General features: G+C 39.7%; 1 protein-coding gene across 14 annotated transcripts in view; it reads right to left on the reverse strand.

Annotated features, from left to right (window-relative positions):
- Positions 1-22,532, reverse strand: part of FNDC3B (fibronectin type III domain containing 3B) — a 363,980-nt gene that overhangs the window by 22,779 nt on the left and 318,669 nt on the right. For all 14 annotated transcript variants that reach the window (XR_005584676.1, XM_039488529.1, XM_039488540.1 and 11 more), the window contains 2 exons: positions 7,911-8,077; positions 896-1,023 (listed from right to left, as the gene is read on the reverse strand). Coding sequence is in view for 13 of the 14 variants with exons in the window: in XM_039488529.1 (XP_039344463.1) it covers positions 896-1,023; positions 7,911-8,077 (295 nt within the window). In the remaining variant the exon portion in view is untranslated. The remainder of the gene's footprint in view (positions 1-895; positions 1,024-7,910; positions 8,078-22,532) is intronic.

Raw genomic sequence — 22,532 nt, forward strand, 5'->3', positions numbered from 1 at the left:
AAACTCTTGCAGTCCCCAGCATAGGAGGCATCTGCCTGGAAGAATGTCCCTTATGGGCCATAACCTGTTGGCATAAATTAGATCCCTGAAACTGGTCTTATCTATGCTGCGGCTGGTATAAAATCAGGCCCAGAATCAGAAAACGGCAACGAGCTCCATTGTGCTTTCACCCCCCACTCATCTGCATCCCATGGAATTTGGGCACAGTGAGAATCTGTGGCCATGTATTTGGAGCCCTGCTAAGTGTAGAGCTGGCTTCAATAACTATCTTTAACATAAAAAGAGTAAGATAAGCAGAAATAAGAACTGTGGTTTGTTGCATTTATTACCCTATCAACAAGCCATACGCCCATTTAACAAAGGTTACTGATCTCCCTCCCGCCTCCTACATTATTCAAAGTTCTTGGAAAATGCACTGGGGACTGTACACAAGCACCTGATCATTCAGACATACATCCTTTTTGTGGATGTATTTTGCAGCCTGCACTTCTATCAAATCTTTCATCTGTGTTTCTTCAAAGCTTTTCTTTATAGTATTCCTCTGGAATAAGATGCATTCACACATATCGGTTTATTGCACTTATCAGAGTGTATAAAACAGATTACTAAGGTAAATGGCACACAGCATTTGTCATGAGAATAAACTGTTTTGAACAGTGAAGGTTTTTTTCTGAGTCATTAAGAGTGTGGATTCCACCCTCTTATTCACTGCTCTCAGCCACTTTCCATTACTGAATTCAAAGTCTGAAAATGTCAGTTCTGGAACCAGTGCCAGGAGCTTTTTCCAGTGTGTCAGTTGTGAGCAAAACAGCTAAACGTTTCAAAGCACCAAGAGCTTTTGATTTTATGTTTGTTATATTAATGAGAAATGAAAACCTTAAACATAAGATCCTACCTGTTTATATTCAGATTCTCTTCCAACCACTACCTGCACCACATAACTGATAGGGTCTCCTTTCATGGGTGGGACCATTTCCCATGTGATTTCACAGGCATTTCCATCCAACTGTGTCACTCGAGGAGCTGTAATAAAATTCGTGCATATTAGACACTAATGTAAACAATGACATTGCAATTAATTATATATATAGGCTTGGAATGATTAGATTTTTAATACTAAATGTTGATTTCACTGCATACACAAAAACTAACAAAAAATATCTCCATCAATCATAATAGAAATTTACAGATAAGCAAAGTAAGAAAAATGCTGCTTGAGGACTCATTAATTAGAGTTTGATTTAGGAATATTTACTCTGTATATTTGACATATGATGTTGACAATTTGTGTTTTAACAGTTATAAAGCTTTAGTTTTTTGAATCTCAAGGTCTATTGTCATTAGTTATTGTCTGACCCTGCCATAATCTACTGTATCTGTGAAAATTTAAATAAATAAAAAAATGCTTAAAAGTAAACACTTATATTATCCAAAAAATTATACAAAAATAAAAATCCAATTCTGCCAAGGCTAATTATACGCCTTCTCTATACAAAAATCACAGAACACTTTAGAGAGAGAATTGCAGGACTTCACAAGTCTGGTAAGAGAAACTGGAATGTGTTCATGTAACTAAAATATTAAAAATACCCCCTGTACACCAGCTCTTTTGTAAATTTTGGACTAGATCCAGTAATCAGGCAAAACTCCCATTTACTTCAAAAGTAGCTTTGCTGGAGCAAGAGGTGCAAGATGGGGCCTTAGTCTGAATCGAAGTAAAATCAGAATTGGTTTCTGACTCTTAAGGTCAACACAAGATCTAAATGAGATAAAATATCTCATTCCGCCCCCCTCCCTCCAAAACATATGCACACACACAATAAACTATGGAAGTGTAGTATGTGAGTGTAGCAAAAGCCTTGGAATTTAATAACTGTAATGGTATCCATTGAATTTTTCAAGTAGAAAGCAATGAGATGACTAGCGACTGCAAGATGACTTTCCATGGAATTCTGTAACACCAGTGAGCTACATCTGTACTACGGGAGCCATCTCTAAGAACACAAGAATGGCCATTCTGGGTCAGACCAATGGTCCACCTAGCCCAGTATCCTGTCTTACAATAGTGGCCAATGCCAGTTGCTTCAAAAAGAACAGGGCAATTATTGAGTAAGCCACCCCTTATTGTCCAGTCCCAGCTTCTGGGATCTCTGTATCATCTCTGTAGCATGGTCCACTTGTGAGGGCATCAGGATGTGGGCAGCAGATACTTGTTGGAGCTTGGTTACTACTACCTCATCAATTATTTTGCTTAGGAAGGCAAGGTTGGAGATAGACTGGGAGTAGGGGGAAGATAAATTTGAAAGATTTTCTCCAATAGAAAATTCTGTAGTCAATCAGAGTTTTGCCATTGACTTCTGCAGAGCCAGGATTGCACCTCAGGAGTAGTTTGTTTGTTTTTTTGGGGGTGGGTGGGTGGGTCAGGGAAGGGGTTGGATTCAACCTAGAACCAAAATCATATGAATAGGTTCAAATACAGAGATTCATATATAAACCCTGCCCTGATCCTGGAAGTTTCAGGGATTAGATTTGAGGTTTTGGTTCAGCGCATATGCTAGAATCTAGGAAAGCATGATTTAGCAGCAGCTGAAATGCTGTCTTCCTCACAAAATGATCTCTTATCAACTAAAAGCCATCAGATTTCACTCTGTGCCCACCAGTAACAGCAAGCTGGCAGGTCAACAGACCACAGAGCTTTGAATGATGGCAATATGTTCACATATACACCTGAGCATCTGTCCTCTGCTGATTTCAAAACAACTGCAGCAGCATCCAGATTATAACAACCTTGCTGTTTGTCAGACAGAGGGAGCATACGGCTGAAAAGTGAAACCGTGAGGCTAGAGAGAACGACACGTGCTGCAATACACTTCAGGAAGCCATTAGCACATGCAAGAACACGTGCGTATTAAAAGTAATCCATTTCCCAGCCCTGTGAAAATACAGTAATATGAGAAGCCATTAAAGAAACTGGTGCTGCGACTGCTGCTGTATAAATTACATCAACCCTAAATTAATCCATTATCACTCAAAAGGGCCTTGTGCATTATATTCAGATCCAAATATAAATATAAATTTATACCAACAGCTCATACCAACAGCTGCCTACTTGGAGAGATGGAGAATGGAAATGTTCATCTGAGCTGGTACACCTCTCACCCTCACACACTCTTTTAGGTTTTTGTCTGCCAATTGCAGAACAAAAACATGGCACCATATACATTTCTTTGTCAAAATCAGGAAAACAATGTATCCCCTTTCTTAAATGAGTCTGGACAATGGAGAGAATCAAAAATGGCCTGTTTTGTTGTCTGACTCAACAGGACTCACCTCTTTTCCATTCAGTATCACTTTCCTGTTGCAGTGTCTGCGGCTACCGTATTTGCCGTATTGTGGGGTCTACCACTGCCAGTAACCTGACATTTAGTTATGTCCCTGACACTCCCACGTCACCCCCTATTTGTGGAATATCATAGCTACTTCACATTCAGTTCAGAATGTGAACCATGCCGAAACTAGGACTGAATACGTAGGCAGAAAAGTACTCATCCATTTAGATGAAAAATGGAGTTCTGATCCAATTATATTTTGGATATGGGACAGCAGAATGGACAAGGAGTGCTCTCCAGTGAACAAATATAATTTATGTCTTAACTTTCTGTCACACAAGTACAGCTTCAAAACAAAACACTAGTAGATTTCAAAAACAATGGGGAAATCCCTGTAAAGATATTACATACCCCCAGGTTATCAGTAAAGATATTAGCTGTTTGGAGATACAGTACTAAAGCATTACGTTGCTCCTGTTGAAATTCCCTGTAGGTGTATAGTAGTTTTCTTCCACATTCACTAAGTTAAATTGGGTGGTTGCAGTATCTTCCCTCTAAATTCCCTTATGATGGTGCCACATCACCACTAAAGAAATTTACTTCAAATATATTGGAGCGGATTGACTACACATGGTAAAGAGCAAAGCAGCATATTCACATGGTTAAGATGTAGCCATGGTGGCATGCAGAATGGACTTCCCTCTTGAACAGTCCCTTGCAAGTCTTCTTCCTTTGACAAGAATCAATATGGGAGGACTTAGGATTCTTAAATCCCTCACAATTGCATCTTCCAACCTCATTCGTAGCTGGCCTTGCACTCTCTTTCCATTGACCTCACCCCTATAAAATTTCTGAAAAATATCTCGTTCTGCATGTTGGATGTGTCCCAACCACTGCAGTCATCCTGTTCTATATAATGCAAGATTGCAACTTGCCAGGAATATGTCTCCTCATTTGTGAAAAAATCAAACCAATGGATAGTTAAAAAAAAACACCGTAACTTGAGACACGGAAAACTGATTAGTTTCCTCACCTCAGCTGTTTTTAATGGACAAGTTTCTGCTCCATATAACAGGGTTGTAATCACTACTGTGCTGCACATTCATATCATAGTTGTCACAGACATCCTGCCATCCAAACAGAGGCCTTTTAAGATGCTGAAATGCCACTGACACAAGACAGATCCGATATGTGACTTCTTTGGTTACAGAAATCTCCTGCTGTCAACCAACTATCCAGATAGATAAAACTATTCACTCATTCAATGTCACTGCCATCTACATGCAGCATTTGGCATAACATTAGTTTTACAGGAGGCATGCATAGCTTTGGTTTTATCACCACTGATCTTAAGTCCCATTAATTCTGAAGTATCAGCGGGGTAGCCGTGTTAGTCTGGATCTGTAAAAGCAGCAAAGAGTCTTGTGGCACCTTATAGACTAACAGATGTTTTGGAGCATGAGCTTTCGTGGGTGAATACCCACTTCGTCGGATGCAATTCTGAAGTTTTTCACAGCTTTTCCAGCATTAACTGTAGTTGGTCAGTAATCTCTCCAAGTAAGAAAACATCACCTGCATACTCAAGATCCTAGGAAGATGAATCTTCAAATTTCACACCTCTTAACTTTTGCCTCAGTCAGCTTCGTCAAATGTTCTATTAGAACATTAAATAATGTAGGTAAGAAAACACATTCCTGGTGTAACCCTGATTCTACTAAAATAGCCTGTAATACAACCACGGACCCTCACACAGCTAAATGTACAGTGGTACAGTTCCTCCGCTAGGCACTCCATACTGGCATAGCAGTACCCATCGTGCTGACTAAAGCAGCTGCAAAGTCTATGAACACGACGTTAACTTTCTTCTGTCGCGCTAGTCATTCTTCAGTAACATTTCCCAGAGCATATATACATTGTAGATCTACATGTGTGGAAACACTGGTTTTCTCTCATTTTTGGGTTGAAACAATATTTCAGTTGGTTCAGAAGTATGATCGTAAACACCTCCCCCCTGGGAGTGACAGCAGCATTATTCCACTATTATTTGTGCAAGCTAATTGCTCTTTTCTTTTTTAAAAAATGGGATGATACAGCCTCTTTTCCAATCTTCTGGAATATGAACAGTTTCCCAAACTCTTAAGACAGCTCTGTGTAGCCAGTGAACTAAATCCCAGTCTCCACTATTTAGCAGTTCTGATGAAATAAAGACACACCTATGTCATAGAACTGGAAGGGACCTTGAAAGGTCATTGAGTCCAGTCCCCTGCCTTTACTAGCAGGACTAAGTACTGTCCCTGACAATTTTTTTTAGACCAAGTGCTTCATCATTTTGTAACTATTTGATGGCAAGCATCACTTTCTCTAATGTCACCAGCCTGTTTTCTGACAGGTTCATTTTGGGATTAAGTTGTAGTAGGAGCCGCATCATGGTGGAAATCTATTAATTCACAAAAATACTCATGCCAATGCTTAAGCTGTGCATCAATATCCTGGCAGTATTTTTCATTTTTATCCTTAAATAGTGGAAGCCATGAGAATGGACATTCAATTAGGACCTTCAAGCTCTCAAATACAGTCTCTAGCTTCAACACGTGGAAGAAAAGGACATAAAGTGTTGTCAGTTTCATATATGTTTTATCTGTTTCAGCAGTTTCATCTGCCACTCACAACAGAACCAAGCTCCAGGATTCATCTAAATCTTCTACTAGAGGCAGAGTCATCGGACCATATGATGATGGCTCTTCCATAAACCAGAGATGGAGAAAGAACCCGATATAAAGATGGTATAGCCACTTCTGCAGCAATGTCAGTATCTAAGGATGGGACTGTAGAATGTTCAATCATTCAGAGCCCCATCAGAAAAGTGACTTTTCTGGCTGAAGAACTGGAAATTGAATGCTGACATACGTGGCATGCAGTAGACATGGCGGGGTTTGAACACCGAGAACACAGCTATGACTCATAGAGGTCAGACCTTTTGATTGTTGAATGCCTGTGATACATCTGATGGGCACACTTGCGGTGCTCTAGTTTTGTCCCTGAGGATGTAATCTGCACTACTGGTGTCGCAGGTTTATTCTCCATGCCTGATAATGGCCATTTTCAGTTTGAAGGTAGGACATCTAGTAGTTATTAATGCACATGCTCCACATGATGCAAGGTATGATGCTGAAAAAGATGCTTTTTATGCCATGTTAGATGACACTGTATCTAGTATATCACCCCACCTTCATATTGTCATCTTAGTAGATATGAATGTGAGAATTGGCTATGATGGAACTGGATCTGAACTGGCACTGGAACCACACGACCAATCAGAATACAGATCAGATAATGGTGTGGGTCTACTAGATTTTGCTTCTACACATGGACTATATTTAACGGATACTTGGTTTCAGCACAAGAATTGCCATAAGTATACATTTTGGAATCCATTGGGCAACAATGCAACCTTGTATTCCCATTCTAGTTTGGAAACACTTGACAAAGTTCATGTAGGATATACATGTATTTAGGAGTGCTGATCTTGCTCTGGAATTTGATTGACTCCTAATAGCAACAATGATGTTCCATTTAATAGAGTTCCAGAGACAGGTATCTACTGCATTGAAACACTTCAGTGTTGATAAGCGTTATTATGAAGCAATTGCTAATAGTTACATGGTAGAAATTTCCAATAAATATTCTGTATTGGATGACCTGCTGTCTACCATGGAGGAAGAGTGAACTTTATTTTGAGTTTCAATCACAGAGATTGCTGGAAAACAACTAATGAGAATGAAAGACCAACACTGCAATACAGATGATACTATCAAATTATGGGAGAGGAAAAAAGGTGTACTGTAGAATGCATACACTGGATGGTCAAAGTCAAATCAGCAAAGAGAAGGAAATGGGCAACAGAGAAAAAGAAATGTCTTGAATAAGCCATCAAGACAGTCTGTAGGAATGATCAGAAACAGGGTAAAACACACTAAAATGGTCAGTCTGTGGTCTGAATTCAACTCAGTTCATCTAATGTAAAATTATATGTGGCTCCCGTATCTTCTTGGTAATGCAACTTCCTTGAAAGGTGCTGTAAAGTGTAAAGGGCTTTCATTATCGAATGTAGTTTGAATACATTCTGCTTATTTCCTATGGAAAACAAACTTAAATGAGGCTATACAGATGGGGATAATCTCCCTTCTTGTGCACAATAAAATGTCAATGGGAGTTTTATATATTAAAGGAAAACTAAACTCTGGAGTGTTAAATGCATTTTCACAATTGAACAACAACATGTAATGTCATTAGTTTTCAAGCCCCATACGCACACCTACATATACATCTTATCAGTTACGCCCCTCATTAAAATATTTCACGGTAATGGTCCCACACCCTGTAACTTTTGTTAGTAACAGTATTTTTGACCATCTCTGTAGAGTAATTAATCTAGTAAGGTTTATATTGGATTTTCTTTGGTGAGAATTGAGTTTCCTATCATAAGTTATTAGAAAGTTATTTAACTAGTCAACAACCATGCCTTCCCCTTTCCCCCTGTCCCCTAGAGAGCATGCATCAGATCCCATTGTTAATCCATACCTTTGATGGCAGGTGGAACAGATTTGGTTGTGCAGAAGGTACATATTTCTGAGAACGGCCCTTCCCCAGCATCATTTACTGCCTGTATTCTAAATGTGTAGCAAGTAGATTCTGTCAGCCTTTGTACCTTGTAGGTGTGACTTGGTCCCCTGTAAATTGGAATAAACCTAGAAACCAGCAAACAGAGAATGAAATTAGTTGCACTTGGGGTGGTAATAGCTTTTCTGAATGTTATATGCATATATACCCAACCATCCATACTCTGAAGAATTGTAGCTCATATCATGGAAATTACCAAACATAATTACAAACATTAATACATAAACAAGCATATATAATAAATCTATTATTAGATATTAGGAAAACCAGTTTAACGTATCTTCTGCAAATAATTCTCTATATTGCAAAATAATTATATCTGGAAAACATCTATCTATATGTTGCCTACTAGTGACCTAATCAAAATGGATTAAGTTTACTTTACCATACATCTTCATTACAATATAGTAGAACCTCAGAGTTAAGAACACCAGAGTTACTAACTGACAACATTTGGAACCAGAGGTACACAATCAGGCATCAGCAGAGACAAAAAAATCCCCCAAACCCCTGACAACAACAAAAAAAGCAAATACAGTACAGTACTGTGTTAAACGTAAACTACTAAAAAAAATAAAAGGAAAGCAGCATTTTTCTTCTGCATAGTAAAGTTTCAAAGCTGTATTAAGTCAATGTTTAGTTATAAACTTTTGAAAGAACAACCATAACATTTTGTTCAGAGTTATGAAAATGTCAGGGTTACGAACAACCTCCATTCCCGAGGTGTTTGTAACGCTGTACACTGATGTAGTGCTGGTAATTTACAGCACTTCACAAACACAGGGCCCAAGCCTGCAAACTCTAGCTCATTTGACTAGTCCTTACTCATACAAGTAACCCCCCGCCCCCACCCCCAAGGCTAGGTCCTGCTCTCATTTACATCAGTTTAAACTCAGAGTAACTCCATTTAAATCAACATGCCAGGATTTGCAGAACTGATCATAGACCGGACACATTTCTGTCTTGAAGAGTTTACAAATTGAAATAAAACAAGACAAACATACAAGGCAACAGCTCAAAAGAGAGCATGTCGCAAGATGATCAATATCGGGGGGGGGGAGCTTGAAAAGGTAGGTTTTAAAGTGTGATTTGTGGGAACGAGAGAGGCTGTCTAGTAAATGAGATCAGGAAGATTGTTTCAGATGTAGAGAGCAGCCTGGGGAAAGACAAGAACTCTAAAAGGAGACAGTGCTTAGGCACTGACTTCCAAAACACCGGTTCTGGCTGGGCCAAACAGAAAGAAAGAAAACTCACCTGTATAATACAATACCCTACATAAAGTACAAGTTGCTAAGCAGAGAGAACCTGAATTCCAATTTACATTGCTGTCTCCACTAGAGAACATGTCAAGAATAGTCATACATCAGACAGTGATTTCTAGTTCTTTATGCACTCTAGAAGGGTCTGTCCCTATAAAGGATTGAGCAGAATGGGAACTGAAGGTACAGAGCAAATCACAGGACACACTCAGCCTCTTGCAGCAAATGATCCTTAATTCTCAGTTGGAGAACACAGCTGGTTACTTTTTGCATGGATCCTGAATTTATGAGACTATAAAATTCACCACTGTGAATCATGTGGTCTTCTGATGGTTGAATACATGCATTCAAATATCCTAACTATTTTAGATGATTTGGAACAACTGGGAAAAAGACAAAATGATTCTTTTTGACTTCCCCTCCCCCAAATCTAGAGTTCTATTCTGAATAATAAATCCTGTCCCTTTAGGCTTTTTAAAAATCTTTAGAGAATAATCAATTCAGGGATTTCACAACAAAAGGGCTTGTGCCATTAGCTCTCAGGGGACAGAAACCAATTCACGTTAAATTATGGTACAAATTCATAGAAGTACAAAGCACAAACAGAGGTCAAGAATCATCTGTAATAAAAATAAATGTTTAGGGAGCTCAAAATTGCTGAATTGTACTTTGAGGACTAATTAGGTTTAATACTCCCATAAAGATTTAATGACCCCTCACTTTGATTGTAAATTCTAGATCCATCCTCAAAAGTTATGAAGAGTTTAGGAGAGATCAGATTAAATACTTCTCTTTCAGCCACTTTCTGATTTAATACGAAACTTCTGAAGAGGAAGTGTAGTTCTATTCAACTTTAGACACTGATGTTTTCAGGTTGAATTGTCTTTGCTATCCCACACTTCTGATAGTAATGTAAGCATCAATGGAAAGTTTCAAATGGCCAGGAAAGAGCCTGTTATCACAGGGTAAGTCTTTTTGGAAGTAGTTTTATATTAAATGCTCAAAATGGATATAGCGTAGCAGGCCGCAAATCGAGAGAGAGAGAGAGAGTGTGTGTGTGTGTGCATTCCCCTCATCCTGTACATGCCAACCTAAACATTAGCTCAAAAGTAGTTTCAGCACTCAGGGAAGTGAGAGGATTCTTCCCTCCCAGCAATCCAGGGCATGTGGATGGCAAGATGGAGGCAGAGACCCAGCCAGCTGCTGCCATTGCCGTGATGAGGAGAAGTAGTTGGGTGTATCAAGGGAAGCAGATTGAACCAACTAAAGGGATGACATAGGATGGGGAGTTGCAGGTAGGTGTTGTGCTTGCTGGAGCACAGTACCTTCTGGAGATGCCCATGCCACAGGATGGCCTTGCATCACCCCCAAGGCAAGACAGATTATTTGAAAGATCAGATTGTGAATTACACAAAGGCAAGGAATCCAAAAGTGAAGGTTTTGTAGTGGCATTAAGAAGTGATCCAGTAAAGCACTTATGTTTGTGCTTAAATTTAAGTCAGCGGGACAACTCTGTTTGACTGGGGAACTACTCTGCTTTACTAAGGACTAGCTTATCCATGCTACACTCTAATCCCTCCCTCCCCAGGAGGGCAGAGGCCCTCAGCATTTGCATGCACAATTTTTGTTTGTGAAAAGAGAAGATGTTGCAAATACCCATGCAAAGGTGTATTTGCCCTAGTTTTCATAGCGCGTGTCAGGTCCTCCTGCAGTTTAAAAGTGTTTCAGTCAGCTATCCAGGGAGCAGAAAGAATACCTGTGACTTAGGTCACCTAACACTGATGGTGAATGCACAGAGCAGTGGGCACAGTGAATATGCTTAATTTTGTCTGCATCCAAATGAAGAATGGTCTTTCAACCAGTTATGCACCCACCTTATAGTAATTTCATCTATACCATATTTGCTTATGAAAATGGCATGTAGAACTCTGCCAAAAGCCTTATTAAAGTCTTGATATATCAAGTCAGGTCCTTATAAACTATGCCAGTTATCCTGTTTAGGAAGGAAATTAGATTGGTTTGGCATGATTTGTTCTTCACAAATCCATGTTGACTATTAATTATCACCTCATTATCCTCAAGGTTTGAACAAATTGATTGTTTAAAAATTTAGGCAAAAACTCAGGAAAATTTACAGCGATTAACAACCTGCAACTTTCCACAGAGGACTATGGGAATGTCGCTAGTTAAGTTCTGAGTTGGAGTTTCCGGATTTGCTCCATAAATTTCTGTTCTTAATTTCCTAGACTGATTCTTATTCAGCCCTCTCTGACATTTGGAAATAGGCATAATTATTTCAATTATTCTCTCCCTCATCTCCTTTTCTTTATCTCAAGAAACATCTGTCAGTGAAAGCAAAATGCATTCCAGGAAGAACCTGTATCCTCACTGCAGTACACAACACTGTAATGGTAGCTGATCTAAACCTTTAAAATGTTGCCATCCCTTCTAAGATGACTTGGAGGAAAACAGGCTGCTTTATTGAGTCAATCAGATTCAATTAAAGTTAGAGTCTGCAATAACAATACTGGATCTTAATTATGTCGGAAGATGCATATTGTGATTTAAGAAATGAAAACATTTCATCTTGATTACAAACATTTAAACTTCAAAACACAGCTGACTTTTTGATAATCATGTAGAATTCTATTAAAGCCTGCAGTAGGCACTTTGTATTCCTTGAAAAGTGATCTTCATTACATTTAAAAGCAGTGTATTTTCCATTTGGCACCGAAGCTTTTAATATCTGTGAGACATGTTCTGCAGTCCCTACTCAAGCAGAATTCCTAGGGGAACGCCTATGGGAGTATTCCCTAGGTAAGGATTGCACATGTTTGGAGTCATACTACATCATGCATTGTAAGCTATTCTATGCATCTACAAAGCACACACTGTTCTGTCAGACACCACTGATTGTATGTTCCTGTGCTGTATAGCCAGTTAATGATTATTAAAGATAAGATTAACTGGTTTTCATTCTGACTGTTGCTAGTGAACGCTTTTAAAATCTATAGCAAGTTTTAAATAATATTAAGCTTCTTGAGCTCTATATAACTCTGCCCTTCCCAGCTTGTCCTCCTTGATGAACTTCACATTGCTCGGTCCCCTTTACTCCTGTCATTCCAACCCTTGTTGGATGCTCATTTCTCTGCTTCTTGCACAATCCCTTCCATGCCTTCTTCCACACAGCCCCCTATGCATGAGACAATAGTCCCAAGCCCATCAGCCAGGCCCCCCCATCTTGTCTGCATTTGAGACTCTCTTAAAGACTCCCTAGCGAAAATGGGTGTGATTTGGATATTAAAAAGTCTTTTCTGTTCTTCTCCTTCTTCTAACCTCTATCCATTTATCTGCCTGTCCTTGGACAGAGAGCAGCTCTGAGCCGTGAATCTCCTTTCGTGGATGACTCCAGGGTACATTATGAACAGCAACATAAACTGATCATCATCATCAGCAGGTGCTGACAAATACCCCAGCTTTTCCTTTTGTATGAACATTTCTCATTTAAACAAAAGCGATTAAAATGCAAATTGGCTTCTGAAAACATACTTAATAAAGAAAAGAGATATCTAAAAAAATTTATGCTATCTAATGACTTCGTCATGAGAGATAGGAAACTCATACGAGCACTGAATGCACAATCCAGAGACTGATTTTAACCAGTTTCCCCTGCATGACTACATGCACTTGCCCAGGAGAACTACAAGTTTGTTTTCACTGGTTCCCCAAAATCCCACCAAACCTGCTTGCTGAGGCAGGGATAAAGGTAGAGAGAAGTCTCAGTCAAGGTGGGCTCATTATCTTATTGGACAAACTGGATTGCTTGTTAGATCAACAAAATTAGCAGTTGAAGGGAATGCAAGGGAAGGGTAAGTTCTTTTGGATATTAGCGAACCATGTTTTGCTGAAAGCCTTGGACATTAACTCAGATTGGCTTAGTTATGAACATTGCCCCACGTGGGTTATAAATTGGTTGAAAGAATGTAAATGCTGTAACCCATCCTTGAAAAATAGACACAGGTTTAAAATTATAGAGGAAAAAATGGCTCAAACATTGAGTTGGATGGACCATCTATGTGAACCCCAAAATTATAATAAGAAATATACCTATCTCCTAGAACTGGAAGGGACCTCGAAAGGTTATTAAATCCAGCCCCCTGCCTTCACTAGCAGGATCAAGTACTGATTTTTGCCCCAGATCCTTAAGTGGCCTCCTCAAGGATTGAACTCATAACCCTGGGTTTAGCAGGCCAATGCTCAAACCACTGAGCTTTCTGTGAGGTTTGAGAAATCTCTGGTTCCATGAGTCTTATTCCTCCCTCAGCCTGAGACCTTTGAAGGCTGCAAGCTATGAAGATTAAAGTCAGGCTTTGCTCTCTGATGTGGGGCGGGGGGGGGGTCAACTTTGCTGGCATTTTGTTCAACAGCTCAGTAAACAGCACTGTGTTTACTGTGGGAAGATCACACCATGCAAGTGGACCATTAGTATTAAGACGACATTTTAACTTGAGGTAATATGCCCTCCCACTCAATAAGTACCAAAACCTGAAAACAAAAGTGACTTTGTCTAATGAAGGAGACATTCCCCAGAAATTTCCCCCACCTTCTTACCTTAGCAGCTTGAATGATTCTCCCTGACATTCTGTCAAACACAGAAATCATTTATTTATTTACACAGATGAAAAGAGAGAACAGGGTGTCCTAGAAACATTGTTTGGGAGAGGTTATGTCTCTGATTTTCTCATCAATACTCTTTTCTCCTCAATAAAGATCTTTCTGGGAAATGGTATGTATGTCACAGCTATTTTATTACCCCCACTTCGAGCCCTTCCAGTCAAACAGAGGATTATGAATGTGCCTCATTCTGTCTTCATTCACAAGTCCTCAACTCAGTTTAATCAGCTGGTTCCTCTTTGGGTTTTGCTTAGATTTTGGAAACACATTTTAACATTCCAACAACTTAATTTGTAAGAAAAATCCAATGCACAGCACTAAATAAGAGAACACTCTAGAACAAAGTACAATGGCATAAACAGAAGCCTGATGCTTTACTGTCTTGCTGCAAACTATGGTGATCTGCAATATCAATGGGCTGAAGAGAAATTTAACCTGGCAACCTGAGGCTTTTTTCTCCACAACACCGGCAACTGCCTAATTTAAAACCAAGGTTCATGCATTTCATGAATCAACAGCGGTTAATGGCTTAATAAAGCAGGATTATCACAACAGTAAAAATGTCCCTGTTTTCTGCACAATTACCACCCCCGCCTCCCACTTAGTTTTTTTTTTTAAATAGATAGCTCCTCTATTCTGTTTACAGAGCACATCAAACCTCATCTGTTTATGTGATTTTCTTTTCCCACCAGCAGTTCCACACACTGTGAGGTGGCACCTAGGAAAGTAGAAGCTGCAAAATAGGAACACAATTCACCGGAGGAGTAAGAGAACATCAAGTTCTTTGCAGGGCTTGAATTGGAAAAACAGAGGCCAGATTCTCAGCTGATCAAAATGGGTGCTGCTCCACTGAAGTCAAAGGCCCCCGCCTCTAGACTTCCATCAGCATGAAGTCCTTCCTCACTCACACCCCTGCATCATGACGGACACCCAAATCCTGCCTATTTCCAGCCACAGTTGGTCTGGAGATTTACCCCCTTCCAGTCTCCAACTGAACGTCTCTCCCACTGATGTGAGAAAATGTCATTTTGTCTCTCCTGAAACAGTGGGGGGGGGTGGGGGTCGGGGTGGGGGTGGGGGCTGATGCACCAGAGGTATGAGGGCAGGTGTTATTTTAAACACCTTCCTAGCAAGGGTTTCAGAAAGATTGAGCAGATTTAAATTTGCAGCCTGGGCTCCACAGGAGCCCCATGAGCTGGGAATAGCTGGGAAATGTGTTGCCGTGTATATCCCGTGGCACCTTTGTCATAGGGTCACCCTTGTATATCCTGTGGCACCTCTCCCCAGCCAGTACGACCCATAATCAATCAATACCTAAACAGACAGAATTCATGTATACATGATGTGTATATGCACATGCACACATATCATCCTAAGCACTGAGTTGACCAACTGTCTGGAAATTCCAGAGATTTAAGAGCAGAAGTGAACAGAGTATATAAATATTGTTTTGTTTTGGCTGTTTAGTCAAAGTTTACTGTCTGAGTGGTATCAAATTTTTTAAAACCTAGAGAAATCACTGAAGTCAACAGCAGATTAACTGTAAATACATTTTTTGAACTTAATTTGTGCTGGTTTCATCAGTGTTAGATACTGTTATTGGAGAAAATAGTTCTTATCTGACCCCAATGAGTCTAGCACTACTTCTAATTCTGTTAGCACTGGCACAGCAATTCAGTAACCTAAACAAATGTTTTCTTCCATGCAACCTAAATGAAAGAGCTAGTGCACAGAATTACAGTTTTCAAGTGTTCTCAAAAACAAAACCCTTCACTGGTTTTTCTAAATAGCATTTTTTTAAACTGATCCATATAAACAAGTAATGTCTCCTATGAAAGTAGGCAGATATTTACAACCATATCATTCTATCCAGCTAATATAATCAAGTGCTTCTTCCTTCAGAGTACAAAGACAAAGACAAATCAAAAGAGAAAGAAAGATAAAAAGAGAAATAGGAAAAAAGATTTCCTTTCTTCTGCTTAGCCACTGACTGTACTTTACAAACCAACAAGTGATTTGCAGGAGATCCATGTCGATAGGCTCTGCAGAGTAAATCCACGTTGGCAAAAGATTTGGCTCTAACTTGCATTCTGTGGGTCAGCCTTTCATATGCAGTAGCACCTGACAATATTGTAACCCATACTTATGGCTATGTGCCACTCTTCTAATGACTTGGACTCACTGGGTGGAAGACGTATGTAAACTGTAAGAACTTGCACTAGGAGGCCTGTGCATCCCAGGGAAGAATTTCCCCTGTGGAGTGACAGCCAGCCGTACCAACATCCTTCCATGCAGTTTACACCATTTGAGAGAGCTCTGGTTTATGTTTGGTGCTTTATAAGAGTCCTGTAGGCAGAGGCATCATCCAACTGCCTCTGCTACACTGCTCTGCCAGATAGTGCTTTTGCTGGCTGCCTGACAGAGGGAAGGTTGCAATTGTTTTCTTACACTGCCCCTGGTGCTGAGGCCCTGCATAATCATTTATGCTCTTGGAAATCGCCATAGGGAGTGGGTGGGTTTGCATACAGCCCACCTTCTCTGCTCACTCTGAGACAGGAACTGGAAATTCCCTATTCTGAGAATTAGCCAACATATTTATTTTACTTTTTATTTCCCTGTTTCGGAACCATTAAATTAAAAAGACTTAGAGACAGTGAGGCTCTCTCTTTCATGTACTATTAGCCAGTCGACTTAATGACAAAGTCCTATCCTACATTCTCTATGCAAACAAACCTCCCACTGAAGTCAATGGGGGGTTGGGTGGGGATGGGGGGCTTTGTGTAAGTAAGAAGTAGGCAGAAAATGGAGACCAGGCCTCTGCATGCTAGTGATGGATTAAATGCTGATTCCAACTTGCTGGTAAAGAGTAGCATTACAGATATGAAGAGAAACAAGATAATATTTAGGCATAGCTTCAGAGATTCCAAGGTCAGAAGGGACCACTGTGATCACCTAGTCTGATTTCCTATATAATGTAGGCCATAGAACTTCCCCCAAACAATTCCCTTTGAACTACAGCCTACCTTAAAAAAAAAAAAATCCAGTCTTGATTTTTAAAATGGTCAGTGATGGAGAATCCACCACAACTCATGGTAAATTACTCCAATGTTTAATTACCCTCACTGTTAAAATGTTATGCCTTATTTCCAATCTGAATTTGTCTAGCACTTCAACTTCCAGTCACTGGATCTTGTTATACCTCTCTCTGCTGGACTGAAATACCCCTTATCAAATATTTGTTCCCCATGTAGGTACTTACCAACTGTGATCAAGTCACTCCTTAACCTTCCCTTTGTTAAGCTAACCTACTTATCCCACTCAGGATTGACCTACTTGAGTCTATCACTGCCTGCTTTCTAATCCTTTAATTATTCTCATGGCTCTTCTCTGAATCCCCTCCAATTTATCAACATCCTTCTTTAACTGTGGACACCAAAACTGGACCTAGTATTCCAGCAGTGGTTGCACCAATGCCAAATACTGAGGAAAAATAATCTCTGTTCTCCTACTCAAGGACTTCCCCCACACGCATTTGTGCATCCAAGGATTGCATTAGCCCTTTGGGCCACAGCGTTTTACTGGGAGCTCACGTTCAGCTGATTATCCACCAGGACCCCCAAATCTTTTTCAGAGTCACAGCCCCCTAAGACAGGGTTGCCCATCCCGTAAGTATGGCCTACATTCTTTGTTCCTAGATGTATAGATTTACATTTGCCCGTATTAAAGCACATATTGTTTGCTTGAACCCAGTTTACCAAGTGATCAAGATCACTCTGTATCAATCACCTGTCTTCTTCATTATTTGCCGCTCCCCCAATTTTTGCATCATCTGCAAACTTTATCAGTGATTTTATATTTTCTTCTAGGTCATTGTTAAAAATATTAAATAACGCAAGGTCAAGAACAGATCCCTGCAGGACCCCACTTGAAACACACTGACTCTATGATGATTCCCTGTTATATTTTGAGACCTATCAGTTAGCCAGTTTTTAATCCATTTAATGTGTCCAAGTTTATATCATATATAGTTTTTTAATTGATATGTCATGCTGTACCAAGTCAAAAGTCTTACACAATCTAAGTATATTACATCAATACTATTACCTTTAGAGATAACAGGTCAATTAGGTCAACAATAACCTGGTCTATAATGGCCATACATGAATTAATAACCACAGAAATACGTTACAACAGACTTACTACACTGTCTTTTATTTCACTAACATTTGATAGCATCAGTGACTCATCACATATATATGTGAATTTTCATCTGTCATTCTCAGTACTGTTAGTTATTTTCCTAACATGATAGCAACTGATAGTTCTATAATCCTTGTAATTAAATCTCATTTAGCATGCCAAGTTCATAATTGTTGACTGAAATTATGGTGCTCCATAGTTCATATAGTCAAGTTCATTCAGAAAGCTAAGTAGATTTCTAGCATACTAACCTCTGCAGAGTGAAGCTAGAACTAACTGAAATAGAGACACATTAGGGAACTATTTGCCACTCACTCTGATCTGGAGCCAGCAGGTATTTTGAATAACTATTTGTTTTGAAATGGACAGGATATTATCTTTCAAATGTGGCTACTGCAGATGCACAGAAACCATCTTTCATTATATTACGGCAGATTGTGGGCTAGATTCTATTCTTATTTACACTCGGTTATACCAGCATGCTAAGGCCTTGTCTACACTACGGGGGAAGATCAATCTAAGTTACGCAACTTCAGCTATGTGAATAATGTAGCTGAAGTCAACTTACTTAGATCTACTTACCGTGGAGTCCATACTGTGCTATGTTGATGGGAGACACTCTCCTGTCAACTCCCCTTGCACTTCTTGTTCAGGTGGAGTACAGGAGTCGACGGGAGAGCGATCTGCAGTCGATTTAGCGGTCTTTACTAGACCCGCTAAATCAACCGTTGATGCATCAATCGCCACGCGTTGATCCCCCAGTAAGTGTAGACAAGCCCTAAGTTACAATACTGAAGTCATTGGAGCTACTAAAGATGTATACCAGTGAGACTGAAAGCAGAATTTGATCCTGGGTGTTCAATTTTACTTAGCTCAGTGAGAGAAATTTATTACATTAGGGATTCTTTGAAGTAGATAATCCTGCGCCTCAGAAGAATCCTAAAATAAAGGACATTTTACCTTAGACGTCTAACACAACTTTCTCTCTCCCCTCCCTTTGTTTCATCAGGTGAGACATATGTAAATGACTCACATCCACTAAAAGAATGATAAAGTTGTGACTAAAAGCAAGAAAAGAAGGGTAATGGAGGTGAAATGTATCTAAATATTCCTCAGATTGTAAGACCTTCAGGGCAGGGATCTCATCTTTTCTGTGTTTGGACAGCACCAACAGAAAAGGGCCCCAATCCTGATTGGAGGCTTTGGATACTGTCCTAACAAATATGTACCAGTATGTCATACAAAAGCAGCCATCTGTACAACCGACAAGTACAGAAGTAGAACAGGATGCCCGAGACCTTAAAGACTTCCTGAATGTTAACTTCCTGTCAAGTTTAGGTACTGCAGATTAAACAGGAGAGCGCACATGTCTCAGTCTTAATTGTGAATTTCCTTTTATCATCTTCTTTTCCACCCTGAGAATCCTTCATGCATTTTTTCTACTAATGTTCATTTAGTTATTAATATATTTTGAATATATTTTACAACCCAGTAGGTCAGATATAAATCATAATTGCAGCTAGACTAGGTGTAAATTGTCTCAATTAAATTAAGAGTGTAAATAATTTTCTAATTTGACTGCTTGACACCTGCAGTAACTACAAAATTCAGACAAAGGGAGAGTGTTTAGCAATGCGTCTATCTGGGTCTATTTCTACAGTATTTCTATTCTCCTTCTCATGCACATTATGGGTCATGAACACAGATTTTATTTCAAAGCTGACATGCTGTAGAAGAAAACTGACCATTTCCCAGTAGAATGAGGTATCATAGTTCTGTTCCTTCACAAGGGACTATGCTACTTAAACCCAACCACAACTCTTACAAGGGTGTTGCCTTTTTATACTCAGCGAATGTGTTGGACACATGGGATACATATATTTATTTTAAACTCAATCTGCACAAAGTCAGTGAAACTTTGTTCTAACTGGCTAAGATAGAGCGAGAAATGGCCCTGTGGCAGCAAGTTATAACAATTCTGAAGAAGTGAATGTATCTTCCATATGGGAAGACACGGTTCCTAAACGTTTGGAAACCGAGGCCCTCTTCAGAAAAATGATCACAGTTGCACCCTTGCAGCCCTGCTTACTGCTGTATAAATTAAGACGCGTGGGTCTTTAACATCTCCCTTCTTTCTAGTCCTTCACGTCACCTCCACTGTAGGACACACCAGTGTAAATCTTTATGATGCTTTCTCTTCTTTCTTACATGTTTTAATGAACAGCGAAATACTTACAACCATGAAATTGAAAGTATCTCTGGCATCTGAGTTGGCACCCACTGAAATGAACTGGGCAGTTCACACCTCAGAGTTATTCAGACTTCTTGCAAACTCAGGCAGATACCTCTTTAAGATTTACACTTACTTCATGTTTGGAATGTTTTCTTCATAAATGTAACAGCTAGGAACTCTGGAGAAGTCTCTCTAGATCTACTAGGGATTCTTCTGTGCTCCCAGGAAGCATGCCTCACATTTTGAAAATTTTTCCAGTAAGGAAACACACCATCAATGGATGATGGAATGATCATATGGGTTTTATCTTCTGAAATGACTTTAGTGTTTAGTCATTACTATTAACAAAAGGTGGGGAGTGCCCACATACCCCATGGTCTGTCTACTCTCTGAGTAACAGGTTGCTACTTTAAACAGTGTTTTTGTTAGGTGGAATAAAAGATTACAATGGCTCTTTGGTTTGAAAGTCTTGCGGCAGCATTCTACTAATGTTTGCAGTTAGGAATGATGCAGCATCATAAGAAAACTATAAGGTGACGTTCCAGACCCAATGAAGTCAATGGAAAAACTCCAAATGACTTTAGGAGTGTCAGGATTTCACCCACAGACTCTAATTACCATGATGGAGCATGTATCTCTTGTGGGAAACACAGGGCATGTAATTCCAGGCTCCATACCAAGAGAGGCACACAGTGCAAATAACATGTGTTGTCATTGCATAAGCACTGTTTACAGAGGTTAGGTGAATGCTATTTTATGATAAATTATGAATTTTCCATTTGTTAAAGACTATATAACCCTTGAACAGTGCAAATACCTAAAATCTAGTAAAATGTTTGTAATGGTTCAATACACACACAAATCATCTTTGTATATTTTTTAAAGCAAACTACTACTATTAATAATGTTCTACTTACCCATTTATTTATGTATAATTTACAATAAAAGTATTACAGTTTAACTTCTTATCTTAGTGCTTATCTACACTGGGAAGTTATCCCAGAATAAAGTAGGGTGTAAATTTGAAGAACAATAGCTATTCCAGAATAAGAGTATCCACATGAGGAGCTATTCTGGAATAGTTATTCTACAATAGTAATTCCAGCCATTCTTCCTGTGTAGGCTAGCCCTTACAGTCTCATTGGTTCATTTGGCCTTTTGAGAATAGTCCCTGGCCTTTTAGCTAAAATCTTGAAATGCAGACTTCCAAAAAACATTAACTTATTACTAGGGCCCTACCAAATTCTCGTCACAGATGGTGAAATCTGGTCTTGTGTACTTTTACCCTATACCTTTCAGATTTCACAGGGGGAGGCCATCATTTCTCAAACTGGGGGTCCCAATCCAAAAAGGGGCTGTGGTGGGGGGGGTCACAAGGCTATTGTGGGGGGGTGGGGATTGCATTGCCACCTTTACTTCTATGCTGCCATCAGAGCTCGGCAGCTGGAGAATGGTGGATGGTGGCTGGCCACCCAGCTCTGAAGGCAGTGCTGCAGCCAGCAGCAGCGCAAAAGTAAAAGTGGCAATACCATACCATGCCACCCTTATTTCTGCACCGCTGCTGGCAGTGGTGCTGCCTTCAGAGCAGTCAGGGGAAGTTCCTGGACGTGGGTCTGACCTGCCCCCAGCAGTGGCCCCTACAGGGGAAGAAGTAGTCCCATCAAAAACTCCAGGGCGTGTTCACAGAATCCCTTTATCTAGGTAGAGGCTATATCCTTACAAGGGAGGGTGCTTTAATATCCATCACTCTCATTGAAGTTTTAACTCAACTCATAATGAGGTTTAATCCAGATATTAACTCAAACCACTGGAACATCCTCTCTCTCATTAAAAGCTATAAAGTTGGCCTCAAAGAAAAACCAACTGCTACCAATGTTTGCAATGTACCGTGCTTGCCAAAAACAGACTTTTCTTCATTTCCACTGAAGGCTGCACAAAACAGAAAAGACAAGAGATGCTAATCTGATCTTCCTAAATGTCACATAACGAAGAACAAATGAGACATGTGGCAGGTACATTTGTGATGTGCACACCTTTTTAAGCTAGTACATTCATCAGTGCCAAAAGATTTCGAAGTATCTTGTTTCATCATGTCTTGAAATCAGTGAAGCATTTACTCCACAACAAGTTAACTGTTAAGCTTCATTATTGCTATAG

This window comes from Mauremys reevesii, linkage group 9, assembly GCF_016161935.1.
Source record: "Mauremys reevesii isolate NIE-2019 linkage group 9, ASM1616193v1, whole genome shotgun sequence".
NCBI classification, from domain to species: domain Eukaryota; kingdom Metazoa; phylum Chordata; order Testudines; family Geoemydidae; genus Mauremys; species Mauremys reevesii.